Here is a 15,152-nt window from a genome sequence, read left to right on the forward strand (position 1 = left end):
CTGACAGTCCAAAAGTATTTATACAGAGAGCAATTTGCTTAACCAACTGCTTCCTTTGTGTCATTTGGTCTTTCAGATAGTTACATTTGAAATAAAGTGTTTTTTATGCTCCGGATACCTCTTGAGGGACTTCCTGTGGTGATGTGGCTTTAAAACTGAAGCAAGTAGTCTGGGGCTCCCTGGGGAAGGGAAATTTACTTAATACCTGAATAACACTGAATGTCAGTCAAGCCAAGTGAAAAAAAAAATGCTGGACAAGTGAAAGATAAATAGGTTTAAATAATTGCTATTGAAATCCAGTTATGCTTGTAATTTTTTTCTCAGCATGGAAGTCCCTCTGTAAGCAGTTCAGCACAGCCCTTTGATTCCGGCTGGGGTTTTATTAATATTTTAGTAGCTGCGTTAGTAATGGCATGAACAGTGGCAGTGCTGTGATGAGCTGTGGAGTTTTCAGTGAAATCCCCGCCTTAGGTGGATCAATAAAGCCACACAAAGAGAGAATCTGGGCCTCCAGAGGGAGGGACCAACCCTGCAAACATCCTTTTCTCTGCCATTAGTCCTGGGAGAACTTCTTGAGAGCTCAGCAGCAATAACCACCACCCCAGGAAGAGGCAGCTGGGTTTAATGGCACCATGCATACTACCAGCAAGCACCAGGTCTAGTCAAATGTGTTTGCTGAGAGAAAAAATTATTGCTGTGCTTCCAGAGTCCATCCTCTTTCAGGGAAGCACTTCAGTGTGCTCTTCTTTCAGCCTGCGGTTGAGCCCCCTGTGCTTCAGTGGGTGCAAAATAGCCTTAAGTGTTCTGCTGAATAGGAGCCTCATGCATTTGAGTGTTTACCTGCAGTTTTTCCGTACCTATTTTCAGATATCTTTTATCTTTTCCAGTGAACTTTGCATTTTCTTCCCCTCCAATGTGTATCTTTTCTGCTCTGGGGGTGGGTATTTTTCACACTGTTTCAAGCAGACTTGTAGAACAACATTGGCTTTTGCCCTCGTGCCTTTCTCCAGCTTTTACATTGAATGTCACCACCTGAATGTGAATTTTCAAAGTATACTCCTTGGTTATTTGGCAACTCTGTGCCTCAGGTCACTGGAGGAAGTTTGTGTCTCAAAACCAGGCTCAAAATGGAGATGGCAAGGGAATTTCCTCCCACCTCAGCAACAGCAGCTCAGAAAAAAAGTTGATCTATTTGTGTGTCCATTTGCTACAGCCAGATATCTTGGCACATTTGAGTTGCTAAAGCTCAAAATTTGCAACATTAACTTGTGGTATCTCATTTCTTGCCATCTTTCCTAAGACATCGTGCCCTGACAAGAACAGTCCAGGTCGTTTTCTCTTCTAGCTGGAGAGTTCTCCTTAAGAAATAAGCATGTTATCAAAGAAAAAGAAAATAAACCCATCTAGGATTATTTCCAGCAGGAAAAGCAGCTGCAGCTGAGGGGGCAGCGATGCCAAAGCCCAGGAGTCCGGAGTCAGAACTCTGAGATTTATGAAGAGTTAAGTGAGTTGCACGTGGATAAGCAGTTGAAGGCTGAGCCACCACCTCCAGTAGGGCAAAAAGAGGTAACACAAATAACTTTCCTACCTGATACTGCATGAAATTCCTTGCACCAGCTCCATAGTGCATGCCACTGGTTTATGTGGGCTTTATGGCTTGTAAAAGTGCGTGTTTGTCAAGGGGTAGGAAAGCAATAGTGTGTAATAGGTATTACAGTCTTAGCAAAGAAGAGAGAGGATTTTGTAATTATAAAAATAATTGGAAAGCTTGTAAAATGTGCACTCTAAATTAAGATGGAATTGTAAGAGGCTTTTGGGGAAAACAAAAACAACCACAGAATCATCTGTAATGTTACTGTCTCGTTTTAGGAGAAAATATGTAGGTGATTTCCCACTGAAAAGCAGATCTAGGAATGGCATCTGCTGACTTGGCAGACCTGAATGTTGAGTTCACTGGAGGGCATCTGCTCTTTGTCACAGATTAACATTTTTCCTGTTAACACACGCCCAAGAAAGGTGTGACAATTTAAGTAGCTGATGTGAAGGTACTAACTAAAGAGCAAGCTTTGGTATTATTCAGCTGGTTTGGCCAAAGTGCATCTCATTAATTGTTTCTTGATGTGTACACATTGACATTTATTTTCAAGTTGTAGGATTATGTTGTCCTTATAAACATAAATTTCAAAAATAATGGGTTTGTACTGTACACTGAGTGACTCCAGGCTATGTAATTGCCTGTATCCTCCTTGCTGACTTTTTTGGGGGGTTCTTCTCCTTCAGATTTAGCATTTTGTTGATATAACATTGCCTCTATTATTAGAGTGTGATGGATTCCTCTCTTTGAAATCAGGAAATGGAGGTTTGGGCTGTCCTGGGAGTTTAGAGAACTCCACAGCTCCTTGAGATTGGAACCAGGGATGGTTGTGTAGGGCAAAATTAATGGAAGGGAAAGGATGGCACAGTACTCACACACAACACACCCCTCCCAGTTCTGCTATAAAACTGCTGGCAAGTTTGTGACCAGCAGGAGCAATCCCATGGAGAAATCTTGACAAGACAAGAGGAAACAGACCCATCTCAGAGCCAGGGTTTCCCTTCTCCAAGCCTGCTGATTCATGTTGTCATATGGGGTAGAATTTACTAAACTAAATGTAGACAATCTGTATCTGAACTTGTCATCTGAGGCCTCTGTATAGACAATGTAGGCAGGTAAATGTGTCTCCAGCTGAAATCAGTTAGTACATTAGGTCAGTTCTCATCAAAGTGCCTATATCTCTCCATTAACTATAAAGGGAGCACTTAGGTGAGATAAATTCCACTCACAGGAACCAGAAATCCTCCAACCATGAAGCGTTTTTTAAAGGGCAATCCTTGCCAGAGTACTTCTTGGCATATTCATCTTCAGAAAGAAAATATCCTTAATTTAGATGAAGGAGACTCAAATATTTGATATCTTAGTCTCAGGAAAAAAAAAAAAAAAAAAAAAAAAAAAAAAAAAAAAAAAAAGTATGTATATTTAGCAAAGAAACACAAAACTTTCAAACAATGTAAAGAAGCATTATAACTAGGAGGAATTAAAAGACCATGCAAGGCACTTTTCTCTCAGGGGATTAGGCATCCTTCATGTTTAAATATCTTCTCAAGACAAATGAACCCTGTGAGCCTAACAGGGAGGCCAGAAAACAATGCCCTTCTTTAGTGCTACAACAAAATGTCACGATAAGCCAGGAACATTCTAGCCCCGATATATTCAGCAACATCGTGATAAAGAAATAATCCTTATTTCCTCCCTCAACTTTCAAAGGGTCCTGAGACACAAATGCCACCTCTCTAGAGCAAAGTATAACTGATTCTATTTGCAGCTGCTTAGAAAGAGGTGGAGGAACATGGCAAGAATCCAGAGATGACTTGAAATCAAACGGAAGTTCACGCGAGGCTACTAATGCCAACATAAAAGAGCAAAGCCCAAAGGATGCTATTTTGGAGGACCAGATCTCCTGTGGACATCACATACTCATGGTCCCACAATAATCTCTGTGCCGGCACACAAGGACACGCTCATCATATTTTTTGATGAATGTCCCAAGAAGTTGCAAGTGGCCAAAAAAAGCCAACAACTGCAAGGCAGTAACAGATTTGGTATGCCCAAAGAGGCAGGGCTTTCAGTGATTGTCAGTAACAGGAAACGCTGGACGTGTTCTGAGTAAAACACTGTTGGTGTCAGTAAAGGGTACTTTATATGATTAAAAATTCATTCCGTATAAATCATCAGAAAGGCACCATAGAAATAAAATTGTTGGTGTCACGGGTGGAGAAGACTTCAGAGTACAAGCTGGTCGCTTTCTCTGCCAAAATGCTGACCCATAAAATACTTTATGCAACTTTGTGGAATCTGGCTTTAAATAGATCAGGCAATTTAGATTTTTTCATTTGCCTAAAGGAATAATTCACTCGCTAAAAAGAAATATCTCATGGCTGGGTATATTTCCTTAAATATCAGCCTTTTTTTTAACCATTTTTTCCCATTCAAAATGGCATTTAGTTACTGTCTTCTACCAATTTTATCCATCACTCTTTTTGTTTGAATTAATATCACTTACTTTAATAGACTTGCTTGCTTCCTGTTGTCTGGGGCTTATCCCCTGAAGTCATGCACCATTGTTCTTTCATTTCATTATTTCTTGTAAATTAAATATCTCTGTCCCCTTTTATCTGACTTCTTTTACCTCTTTCCTTGCAATTCCCTCAACTGTTCCTTTTTGGAGCTCTTTTCCCAAGAAGCAAGCACAATATTCCAAATACAATTTCTACAGAACTGTAAAAGAAGAAATAATATCTCATTATCTAGACATGATGCTTTCATATGGTTTTCTACATAGTTATATCCCACTGCAAAATCATGTCTAATTTCTTTTTTAATATTACTCCAGATTTCCAAAAATGTCCATTGACATTTTCCTGTAACTTGCCCATTTGTACTTTTTAAAAATCATGTCCCATTTTGCTATATTCTCTCCATGTTTCCCTTCTCTTTTCCCTTCTGCTTCCTCGATTTCAATACTCTCTCCAATTTAATATTATCAGCTAACATGAGGATTATATCGGTCAGGACCTCTTCTATATCTTTAGTGAAGATAATGCTGACCCTAATCCCCACAGATTTCCTCCTCTGAAGAGAAAGTTTGTGCTATATTTGGGTCCTTAGAATGGCTTTCCTCTGCACAGCAATGGGTTAACCTGAGCCAATTACAATTGATTTTAAAAGTAGGCTTTTCTATAACAGACATCCAAGTGTTTTCTTAAGGTTTATATATCATATGTCAATTTGATAGATTAAGGCTCTGATTTTCAGAGGTGAGGCAGAGAAGAAGGGAAGTAAGAGGGCTAAGCCTTGAGGAAACATCAACTTTCTATGAGATTTCAGCATCTCACTGCTAAAGGCTTTCTGAAAAACACTTTCGGATCAATTTGCTGCTATTACAGGCACAAGCAGTGGGTGTGGGAGCCCTGTCTGGGTACTTAAAGCAGTCACAGCACCAACAAACACTTAAAAAACTGCCTTCTGCAACATGAATTGATGCACCAGGGGAAGATCTTCCAGCAGGGTTTCGATAGATCCCGTTGCCTCTGCCTGGCACACTTCCTCTGCTCACCTATTCCAAGAAAGAAAGAAGAGATTCTGTACTTGTCCTTTTTTGCCTTCTTTTGACTTCTTTTCACCCTGTTTGTGCAGAGTTCTCTTAGCACACAGGAGAACCACCCCACTGCCTTTATGTCTATGACATTTCACTCCAAGTAAGCACTCTCCTTTTCTCCTCTCTGTCTTTATTTAATTTACTTTAATCACAGGCTACAGCAAGTGTTTAGCGACCTGTGCTTCCCATGATTATTCCCTTTTCCTCCTCTCTCAGCACAGTGTTGTGTTTACTTATTGCTGCTCTCTTGGGCCATTTCCAGTTTTCCATGAGCATTCAGTATTGATTGCTAATGATGTGTTAACTGGGTGTATTGGATCCCTTTATGCTCTGAAGCCTGCCTTGCCTGGATCTGCTGGTTTGTATGTCTATATATAGGCTTTCTAGATATTTCTTTACTTACATTTATATTAATTCTAACAGGCTCTCCCCCTTCTTGTTATTGATCCCCTTGCTGGGTAATTTGAAGAAGTGTTTATTTTCTTAGACAACTGAATTTTGATTAGCTACATTCCCCTCATCATTTGCTCTTGTGTCCCTGACTTCCTGAGTTCATGAAAACCTTCTTAATCCTTTTAACCTTTCTGGCAAAGAGTGACCTTTGCTTCCTTCCCAGAATCATCCCTAATCTTTTCCTTCTCTCTCATATGTCTGGTTCCTTTCTCTAGTCCCTGTTCAGACACTCAAACCTTTACTGTTTTCTGAATCCATGTTCATTGTCCCTTCTTATTTGAAGGCTTTTCAGAAGAAAACTTTTCTGTTTGCCTTGCATGTTCCCCACTTCCCTTTGTCACTGATGGATTCTAATATTTCCTGGAAACTCATCCTGATAAATAACTAAATAGTCTATGATAATTTCATTGCATTTTGTTCTGCGAATTTCCTAACCTGTCTCTGCTAAATCCAGCTCTCTAGTTGAAAACGTTATCGAGCTGACATTGCTCTCACAGTTTTCTTTGATTTCTGGCTATTGGTAAGAATTATACACAACAAAGCTTCTCTTCTCATTGGAACCCCTATTTTCTACATCCTACAGCTGCATATGATTTAGGACTATTTCAGTGATCTGTTTTGACATCTTCGTAACAGAATACATAATGACTAAATGCATTCCCAAATGAACAGTACCATAAAGTTTTGACTGTGCTAAAACTTGGTATGACTTTTTTTTTCCACCATCACACACAGTTGTGAGTCTGCAGGAAATGGGCTCTATATGACAGCTGCATCCTGAATATGGGTTTCCAGAAGCTTTATCCATATCTTGGACCTGTTCTGTTCTTTCTGTTCTGACTCTCTCTTTAAAAGGTCTCTCCTCAATTGTTTGCAGATCTTTTGAGTAGAGCATTAAAAACTCTAGCCAAGACTATGACCTTCTGGATGCTGCAGCTAATTGCAAACAAGTAGCTCCCACCCCCGCTTGCAAGCGCTGCTGGAATGTTCAGTCTTGCCCATTTTACCCCAGGTTCAGCATTTCTCTGAATTCAGCCATAAATTTTGCATTGACTGTGTATGCTGGAAAACAGAGGGCCCATTTTCACATTAATAATAAATATATAAAGCTGCGCCTAGTCTCTTACTCCATCACCATCATGCTTATGAAAATAATACTTTATCTGTACGTGCCATCTCTCATATAACTATCTCACAGGCTGTTTAAAAGCGTGGGTAAGTATTATTGCCCTCATTTTTTAAAAATGAAGGCAATAGTAGTGCAAGATAAAGCACAAAAACTTTTAAGTGGGAACTCAGAGAATAGAGTAAACCATTTCACAAATAGCACACATCTCATGCTTGGAGCTATTTGTCATTGCCATGACCCATAGAAGATACCAGCTTTGGTAGTGCCCACTTACACCAGAAAATGCTCTAATACATCCAGAAACAAACTGTGAGCAGGACAGGGCAGATATCAGGTCTTTCACTTTAGTGGCCAAACTATTTAGCTTGTAAAATTTACAAGTAGATCAAGTAAAATTTAATTTTGGATTGACATCAAATAGAAATCCTTTATTTTACCTAGCAAAATAAAATAGGAGGGAAACATTTCCTATTTTTTTCTAAAGAAAGGGTCTTGATTCTGAAAAAGTAAAGTTTAACCTGAAATGAAATTTTTATTTCATATTTAGGTGACTTACTGAATCATGTATCATATGTCTTTTAATCATGAGTTCAGCCTTCAAAACAGATTTTGAAAATAATATATTCCCCAGAATTATTTTTTTTTACCCAGATCTGCTTGAGAGTTCCTGCTCTAAATAGATGAGACAACCAATGCTTCAGGGAGTGGGAATATTCTTGCCTCGTTTTGCAGAGAAGGATCTGAGAAATGCTGAATTTAAACAATGCAGCTAAGATAATGGTGTCAAATATTTCAGGCAAGTGGCAGAGCCCTTGAGACACTTCCAAGAGCCATGTGTTCCTCCTCTTACATCACCTGGAGATCAGAAAGGTGTGACAGAAAGGCAAGGGGCCATGTCATGTGGTGAGAACCAGTCAGGCACAGGCTGAGACAGGAGGAAGAGCCCTCTCACATATTTGTACTTTGGCTTCCTGTGACTGGATGTTGACAACAGAGATTTCTGCTCCTCTTGGAGGAGGAGCTGTCAGCAGGAGTAGAGCATGGTGCTGACTGAGCAGGTGCAGATTTCACCCACCAGCTGTGGGTGAGGAACCTCAGGAATGAGGCCCAAAAAGAGAGGAACCTAAGGCAGGTCATCCAATTGATCCAGCATTTCAGGAGATAAGTCTCACTTCTGGCACCTGCCACCCAAAGGTATGAGCCTTCAGGATGCCAAATAGGTGAAGTCCATCATTCCAAGGTACCACCTATGATTAATCAGAGCAACCTGGTCTAGTGCAAGGTGTCCCTGCCCATGGCAGGGAGGCTGGAACTGGATGATCTTGAAGCTCCCTTCCAACCCAAATCATTCTAAGATTCTGTGATTAATATTCAATGGCTGTTCACTATCTTTCTGTGCTTTGTTTCTCTTTTGTTTCAAGAAGTAAGTTCTGTATGTTAAGTTGTTGTTGATGGGTCAGCCCATGGTCTCAGGATAGGCAGAGCTGTCACCAAGGAGTGGCACCTTGGGAATTGCATGGCAATGTCTCTGTTGTGGTGGCTTCAGCTGGGGTCTTGGTTAGTGGAATCATAACTCAGCTACTTCCTGCAAGGGTGACTGACCAATTTGTTTTCCTCATCTTCGCTCTTGTTGACAACAAGCTTGATGAAATCAGTCTTTCTGAAGGCAGCACGGTGGATTTGACAAATCCTGCAGAGCTGCTGGAGCAGATCCCTGAGTTTGCTGAGGAGCTGATGGAGCCTGAAGATTGCTTCCCTGAAGGTAAGAGCCTGCATGTTTCACTGCAATGCTGAGGCAAGAAACCTCCTTTTCTTTTATTGAACATCTCCCAACCCTCTCACCATGTTGCTCTGGTTGCTTGCAGTAGAATTTCACTGGATGCACTTTGTTTCTTAGGCACTATAAATGCTCCCAACACACACTCCAAATCCCTTATTATCATTAGTCTTTGGATTCTTTGGATTTCAAAGGTGAGATAAGCCAAGATCATGCTGTAAAATGCTCTGCAGCTTCAAAAGTCTTGGGCTTTTAAAATCATAATTTGTGCCATAAAGAGTTGTTTGTTTGTTTCTTTGTTCATTTTTTAAATACTGATTTTTGTCATTTGCCCAGTGAAGATTTTTGCCTTCCAGTATTTGTGCATGATCAAGTTTGGTAAAGAACTGACCCAATCAGGATGTTTGTGTTGCTTAAATGTATCCAGCAGTTCATTGAACCTCTCTGGAGGTTTCACGAGTCTCAGGGACTCTCTTCCATTTATTTAAAAGGGTGTCAAGATTAGCACATCCAGTAACTTTCATCTAGTCAGAGAAGTGCTATGTAAAGGGCATTTAACATAATTATCTTATATAACTACAGACCACGCTTACATATCTCTTTTAATACTGGAACTCACCATCATTTTATTAATATTTTAACACCAGTCTGCTCCAAAACATAGATTTAAAACCCAGCTACTTCAGAAGATCTATGTTAAAATAAATATATAAAGTAAATAACATCCTAAGTTATTTCTTCTCAGAGTGAGTTCTATTCCAAATATTACTTCAGTCAAATTCTCTGTTTTCCTTTATATCTGGGTTAGGAAAAACAGTGTTAGCTGAATGTAAGAATAGTCCCTTGAAAATTCAAGCATTATTATAAACAAAAACAGAGCAGCTCAGATGGGATCAGACAGAGATGATTTGCTGGGTATATGAATGCCCCTGAAGTCAGCAAAAATGTGCATCTCTATATCTGTGAGAAAGATGATTGAATGAGGTAAGGGAGCCCTGCAGGGCTTACAAATGTCCCTAGGATCTAAATATTTTTTTGGCAGCTCTGCTTAAAAGCAGTAGCCAAAAATTAATGCAGTTGACGGAAGAAAGCATGGTGTAGCTATTCAGGCCCATGCAATAACATTTAGAAATTAGATCTGGTGTTTTCATTCTTTCACAATGTATTTCTTAATGGGACTAGTGAGCAGCAATCTCTGTTGTGCCCTGCAAAGTGATTATGTTATAGATGCTTAAACAAGCCAGTGCTGTGAGATCAGTGCTGCTCAGATGCCAGTTTACAAATTCTGAAACCGTGTTTTTGGCCATGACCACTGTCCAGTTTTTAACAGAAATGAGGCAGACATCACACAACACATTCCCAGAGCAGCAGCACTCTGTAATTTGATCTGTCTTAAAATGAGCAGACCTGCCTGAAATTACATGGTGCAGGACTTAAATGGAATCAGTTTGTCAGATCTTCCTCAGTGTTGTCAGTGGGTTGCAGGGTACCAAGGAAGTCTCTTCTAGATGGATCACTAGGAGTATTTAACCAGGTTTGGAGCCTGCTGATCATTCTGGTAGCAGAGAAGTGCAGAAACAAAGGCACTGTGGGCTGAACCCCAAGCTTGCCTTGGGTTACATCTAGCTAGGTTCTGGCTCCTGCACCCTTCCTCCTGAGCACCCCTGTTCCTGCTCTTTTTTTTTTTTTTTTTTTTTTTTTTTTCTCCTAATCTCTCCCTAGTTCCTCACCAGTGCCTGTGCAAATCAAGATGGTTTTCTCTCAGGATGCAGCCAGCTGAGCCTTGAGGTCTAAATGGGAATTGAAGGAAACCCTGCTCCCTTCAGCCCTCAGCCCAGTCCATGGTGTCCAGGGACACCTGCAAGTGCAGGTGACATCCTCCTCAACACATCTACTCTCCTGTGCTGCACATATTGTCCATGCACAGTTTTCAGAGTTTACTGTTTGGGCTAAATGTGATCACATTGCTCATGGATTTGGCAAAAGTGCACGAACACAAAGTGATTATTCGCTCATAAAATTTCAAGTCAAATTGCCATAAACTGAAAGTACAAATGATTCTTACAGCAATGAGATTAACATTAGTTTAATTTATGCAGGGAAACAAAGTGTTTTCCTGTAATCAACTGCTATTAAATATTTCCAATATTTTTGCCCAAACTTACTACTGCAATTAAACCTCATGCAGCTGTCACTTCAGTCTAGCAAGCCAACCAAGTAAGCCAACAAACAACAGTCTAATTAGCTGAGATGACAAGGCTTTAAACTACAAAAATGAAAATGTAGAAGGGCATGAAGGTTTATCTAGTGCTGTCTTTTCAGACCTTTTACAAAGAGATACAACAATATTTGGTATATTTGGGAGTATGAAAGTTAATATTTGTGAAAGAAGGAGATTATGTGAAAAAGAAGAGCGAGAGGGGAAGGGTTAATTTCTTACTGTGTTAGCTCACCAGCTATCTAAATTCAAACTATGACATTTCTAAACACATCCAGCATAGGTTATGTCCTGAACAAATATGTTCCAGATTCAGGCCCCTTTTTTTCAGATAACAAAGGCAACAAAGATAATGCATGTTCTTGAAATAGTTGCTGAAAGTTTGCTGAGGTCACAGTTTTCCGGGAGTTGGGTGACCTAGATAAGCCATAGGTCGTTTTTCTTGGGGAGACTTGTTAATGTGTTATCATCTCAAAATAGCTTTGATTAGGGTCAACAGGGAACATTCTTGGGTCAGGAAATGTGAAGCCAAGGTAGGATCACAGCTCTGCCAGCTAGCAAGTATTGCTGGGAAAAACCTGAATAGAAATGGAGAGACCATTTCTGGTTGCCAGTTGATGGGAAAGGCACATTTATCCAATGCCAGCTATTTGGGTACTTTTCCCTCCAGATGCCTTGCAGCACTCCAATCCCATTACCTCCATTGGTATGCACTCTCTGCAGCAAAATTTACTCCCTGTTTGGACATTCTCTTCTGTGTCTCACAGAAGGTCATCCAAAGAGATCCCTCAGAGAGGAGATGAGCGTAACGCTCTCCTCTCTCCCAGACCCTAATAGGAGAAAGATTCCACCAAGCCCTTGGGCGTAATTCCCCGCTAGCAGAGGTTTCCAGGGAATATCACCGGAGGGTCATGAGAGAATGAGCAGCCCCGTGCTCGGTGCGCGGTTGGTGGCAGCTCGTGACACCAAGGGCGGCCAAAACCATCCTCCCTGTTTGGACATTCTCTTCTGTGTCTCACAGAAGGTCATTCAAAGAGATCCCTCAGAGAGGAGACGAGCGTAACGCTCTCCTCTCTCCCAGACCCTAATAGGAGAAAGATTCCACCAAGCCCTTGGGCGTAATTCCCCTGCTGGCAGAGGTTTCCAGGGAATATCACCAGAAGGTCATGCGAGAATGAGCAGCCGTGCTCGGCACGTGGCGCCCAAAACCATCCTCCCTGTTTGGACATTCTCTTCTGTGTCTCACAGAAGGTCATCCAAAGAGATCCCTCAGAGAGGAGACGAGCATAGCGCTCTCCTCTCTCCCAGACCCTAATAGGAGAAAGTTTCCACCAAGCCCTCGGGTGTAATTCCCCGCTGGCAGAAGTTCCCAGGGAGTATCACCAGAGGGTCATGCAAGAATGAGCAGCCCCATGCTCGGCACATGGCACCCAGAACCATCCTCCCTGTTTGGACATTCTCTTCTTTGTCTCACAGAAGGTCATTCAAAGAGATCCCTCAGAGAGGAGACGAGCATAGCGCTCTCCTCTCTCCCAGACCCTAATAGGAGAAAGACTCCACCAAGCCCTTGGGTGTAATTCCCCGCTGGCAGAGGGTTCCAGGGAATATCACCGGAGGGTCATGTGGGAATGAGCAGCCCTGTGCTCGGCGTGCGGTTGGTGGCAGCTCATGACACTGAGGACGCTCAGAACCATCTTTCCATGTGACTGTGGTGGGAGCCATCGTCACTCCCAAAATGCCCAAATGTCAGCTGGAAAATGCCACATGCCCAAGTGAGGTGGCTCTGATTAGTGATGGGATCTGTGTCCTGCCCTTCCCAACTGCGGAGAGCGGCTGTTTAGAAACAAAAAAAGAAGGGAAGAGAAGGAAAAAATAGACCATGAAATGGAATAAACCTGAACAAAATTACTGGGAATGCCACTAGATGATTTTTAAAGGCTGAGTAAAACCAAGTCAAGCCCAACAAAATTTGCTCGTTGGCATCCTATGAAAAAATCATGGAACGAACCCAGGTTTTAAAGTATTGCTTCCCTCTGGCTGTCATACCTGAGATATTCTGTGTTTTTCCACCAGGAGCTGGCATTACATTGTATACAATTTTCAAGCATCGTAAGACTCTTACAGCCCTTTTACACATTCAGAATTAAATTAATAGAGGTTGGACAGGACCTCTAGATTTAAAACTCATCCACCCCCTCACTCAAAGCACAGATGACATCAATGGTAGGCTGGGCTGCCCACTGCCTCTGCTCCAAGGCATCACACTCCTATTTGTTGTGACCTCCTAGATGATGTGTTTTAAGAAGAGTAGCAGCAGAAAAACAAGAAATGTACCCTTGTTAAGCCCTTGGAAGGGTAAAAACACCTGGCTGTGATTTTGTCAGATGCCCTCTTGGCAGACCCCAGTTGTAGCACACAAGTAAAATCTCAGATGTCCTGATGTGTCTCAGGTACCCAAATGCTGGAGACAGTGATGGTAAATCTCTCTTTCACACTACAAAACCCAGCTGTGCAGTCACAGAATCATGGAATGGTTCAAATTGCAAAGGACCTTAAAGGTAATCCAGTTCCAACTCCCCTGAGTGAGTTAGTAGCTGGGCCAGAAGATGAGGAATGGGTTAAATCAGAAGAGTTCATGTTCCCTCCAGCATGGGGAGAGAGTTGGGGTCTTTCAAAGGAGGTATGGTTGGGTTTGCTCTCTAATTTCTGCATGCCCAAGTAGCCAGACTGGTCATTAGATACCCAGCTTGGCATATATGTAAATATATATATATATATATATATATATATATATAACCCATGTTATGAATCCCTGCCTGCTTGAGTTCATGCTGAGGAAGCTGTATTTTATATCAAACCAAGCAATGCTATAACCAGCATTCAAAGCTAAGAAAAATACTGGTTTGTTCTAAAAATGACTGTCCCAATAATTGAGAACTCTTGTGTAAAGGCACTCACAAAATTGCTGTGGTTTGAACACAAGGTACCACACTTGCTGGACAACAGAATGGAAGAAATTAATTGGTGTTCCTGGTTTATTGAGAGAACCAGCAGCCCAATCCATCCAAAGCAAAAATAATAATTTTATGAAAATTTAAATATATATATTGGTGTGAACAAGCAGTGGATTTGTAAATTCTTTGTCCATAAGCCTAAAATCAGTAGGCTTGGCTGTCAGGCATTGAGGAGGAAGGGTTTGCAGTATAACTCCCACATTTACAAAGAGATTTTTTTTCCCAGTGCACCAAAGTAATGCAATCAGATCTAAGAGCTCCATGATTAGAGTGCGCCAGGCTAGAAAATGTGAATATGGAATGAAAGGAGTATTTCCACAGGATGCATTGTATATTAAATTCCTTTTCCTTTTTTTTTTAAGATATATTTTAGTCTTCAGTTTGTGACTGTGCTATAGGACACCCTAATCACTGAAGGGACTATTTCCCTCATTATGAAATACAACCAAAAAGTAAATAATGTCACGGTGTATTAATGCATTTGGAAAGGTTTCTTCGTAAATAGGCCTCTGTTTTATGAGAAATGGTATGAAATGTCCAAATATCAATTGAAAACAGACATTGTTCTTGGAAACTTGACCACAGATGCAGCTCAGAACAGCTTCACAGATTTACCAGTAAATAATTCAACTCTTTATGGGGACTTCTTCTGATTCAGATGAAATGCTGTTCTGTGTTCTGATGAACAGTAATCTGCCAACCAAAAGACCATGGTGGAAATGAGTCAATTTACTCTCAAAAACAATACAGCCCCACATGAATTACAGTGGCAAAACAGAGCCCTGGCAAAATCACAAGGTGTTCAGAGTCTTCTGCACAACCCATTCCCTCCCAGCACTGATTTCAGTGGGATAGCACAAATCTGTTTGACCAGGAAAGATGAGTAACGGACATAAGAAATGCCAGAGGTTTTATTTGTGCCTTAGCACTTGCTGTGATAAAAGGTGTTAATGAATGGTCTCCTTCATGTGGATAAAAGTGCACCAAAGCTGGGCTTTGCTGACCACCTGCCTTATTATAGAAACAGCTGCAGTTAGGATTGCTCAGACCCTCTTCAGGTCATGCCTTAGACTCATCAAAATTATTTTGATATTTTGATTTCATAGAAATGGGGTGGGGAAAAACCCAACAAAGCATTAGACTACAGATCAAGGTCAAGTAGACTTTTTCTGTTTGGTTAAGTGAAGTTTCTAACTCAACAAGTAAGCTTAGGTCAAGATGACCAGAGCAGTAGGCTACCAGCATTGGAGAGAGTCCAGAAAAGCACAGGCATGAGAGCACAGTCAGGGAGGAAAATCACAAAACTTAAATAGAAACAGGCTTCTACTAAGTCATCAAAAGACCTGTTTGGGGTCAGTTTTCTTTT

At 41.1% G+C, this 15,152-nt stretch overlaps 1 protein-coding gene across 1 annotated transcript in view; it reads left to right on the forward strand.

The window, feature by feature from the left end:
- Positions 1 to 15,152, forward strand: part of LOC310908570 (sodium channel protein type 5 subunit alpha-like) — a gene marked incomplete at its 3' end in the record, with an annotated part of 214,572 nt that overhangs the window by 156,702 nt on the left and 42,718 nt on the right. The window contains 2 exon segments of the mRNA XM_083859729.1: positions 1,423 to 1,551; positions 8,419 to 8,539. Of these exon segments, the coding sequence (XP_083715855.1) occupies positions 1,423 to 1,551; positions 8,419 to 8,539 (250 nt within the window).

This window comes from Zosterops lateralis (assembly GCF_965231275.1).
Source record: "Zosterops lateralis genome assembly, chromosome: 1".
NCBI lineage: Eukaryota > Metazoa > Chordata > Aves > Passeriformes > Zosteropidae > Zosterops > Zosterops lateralis.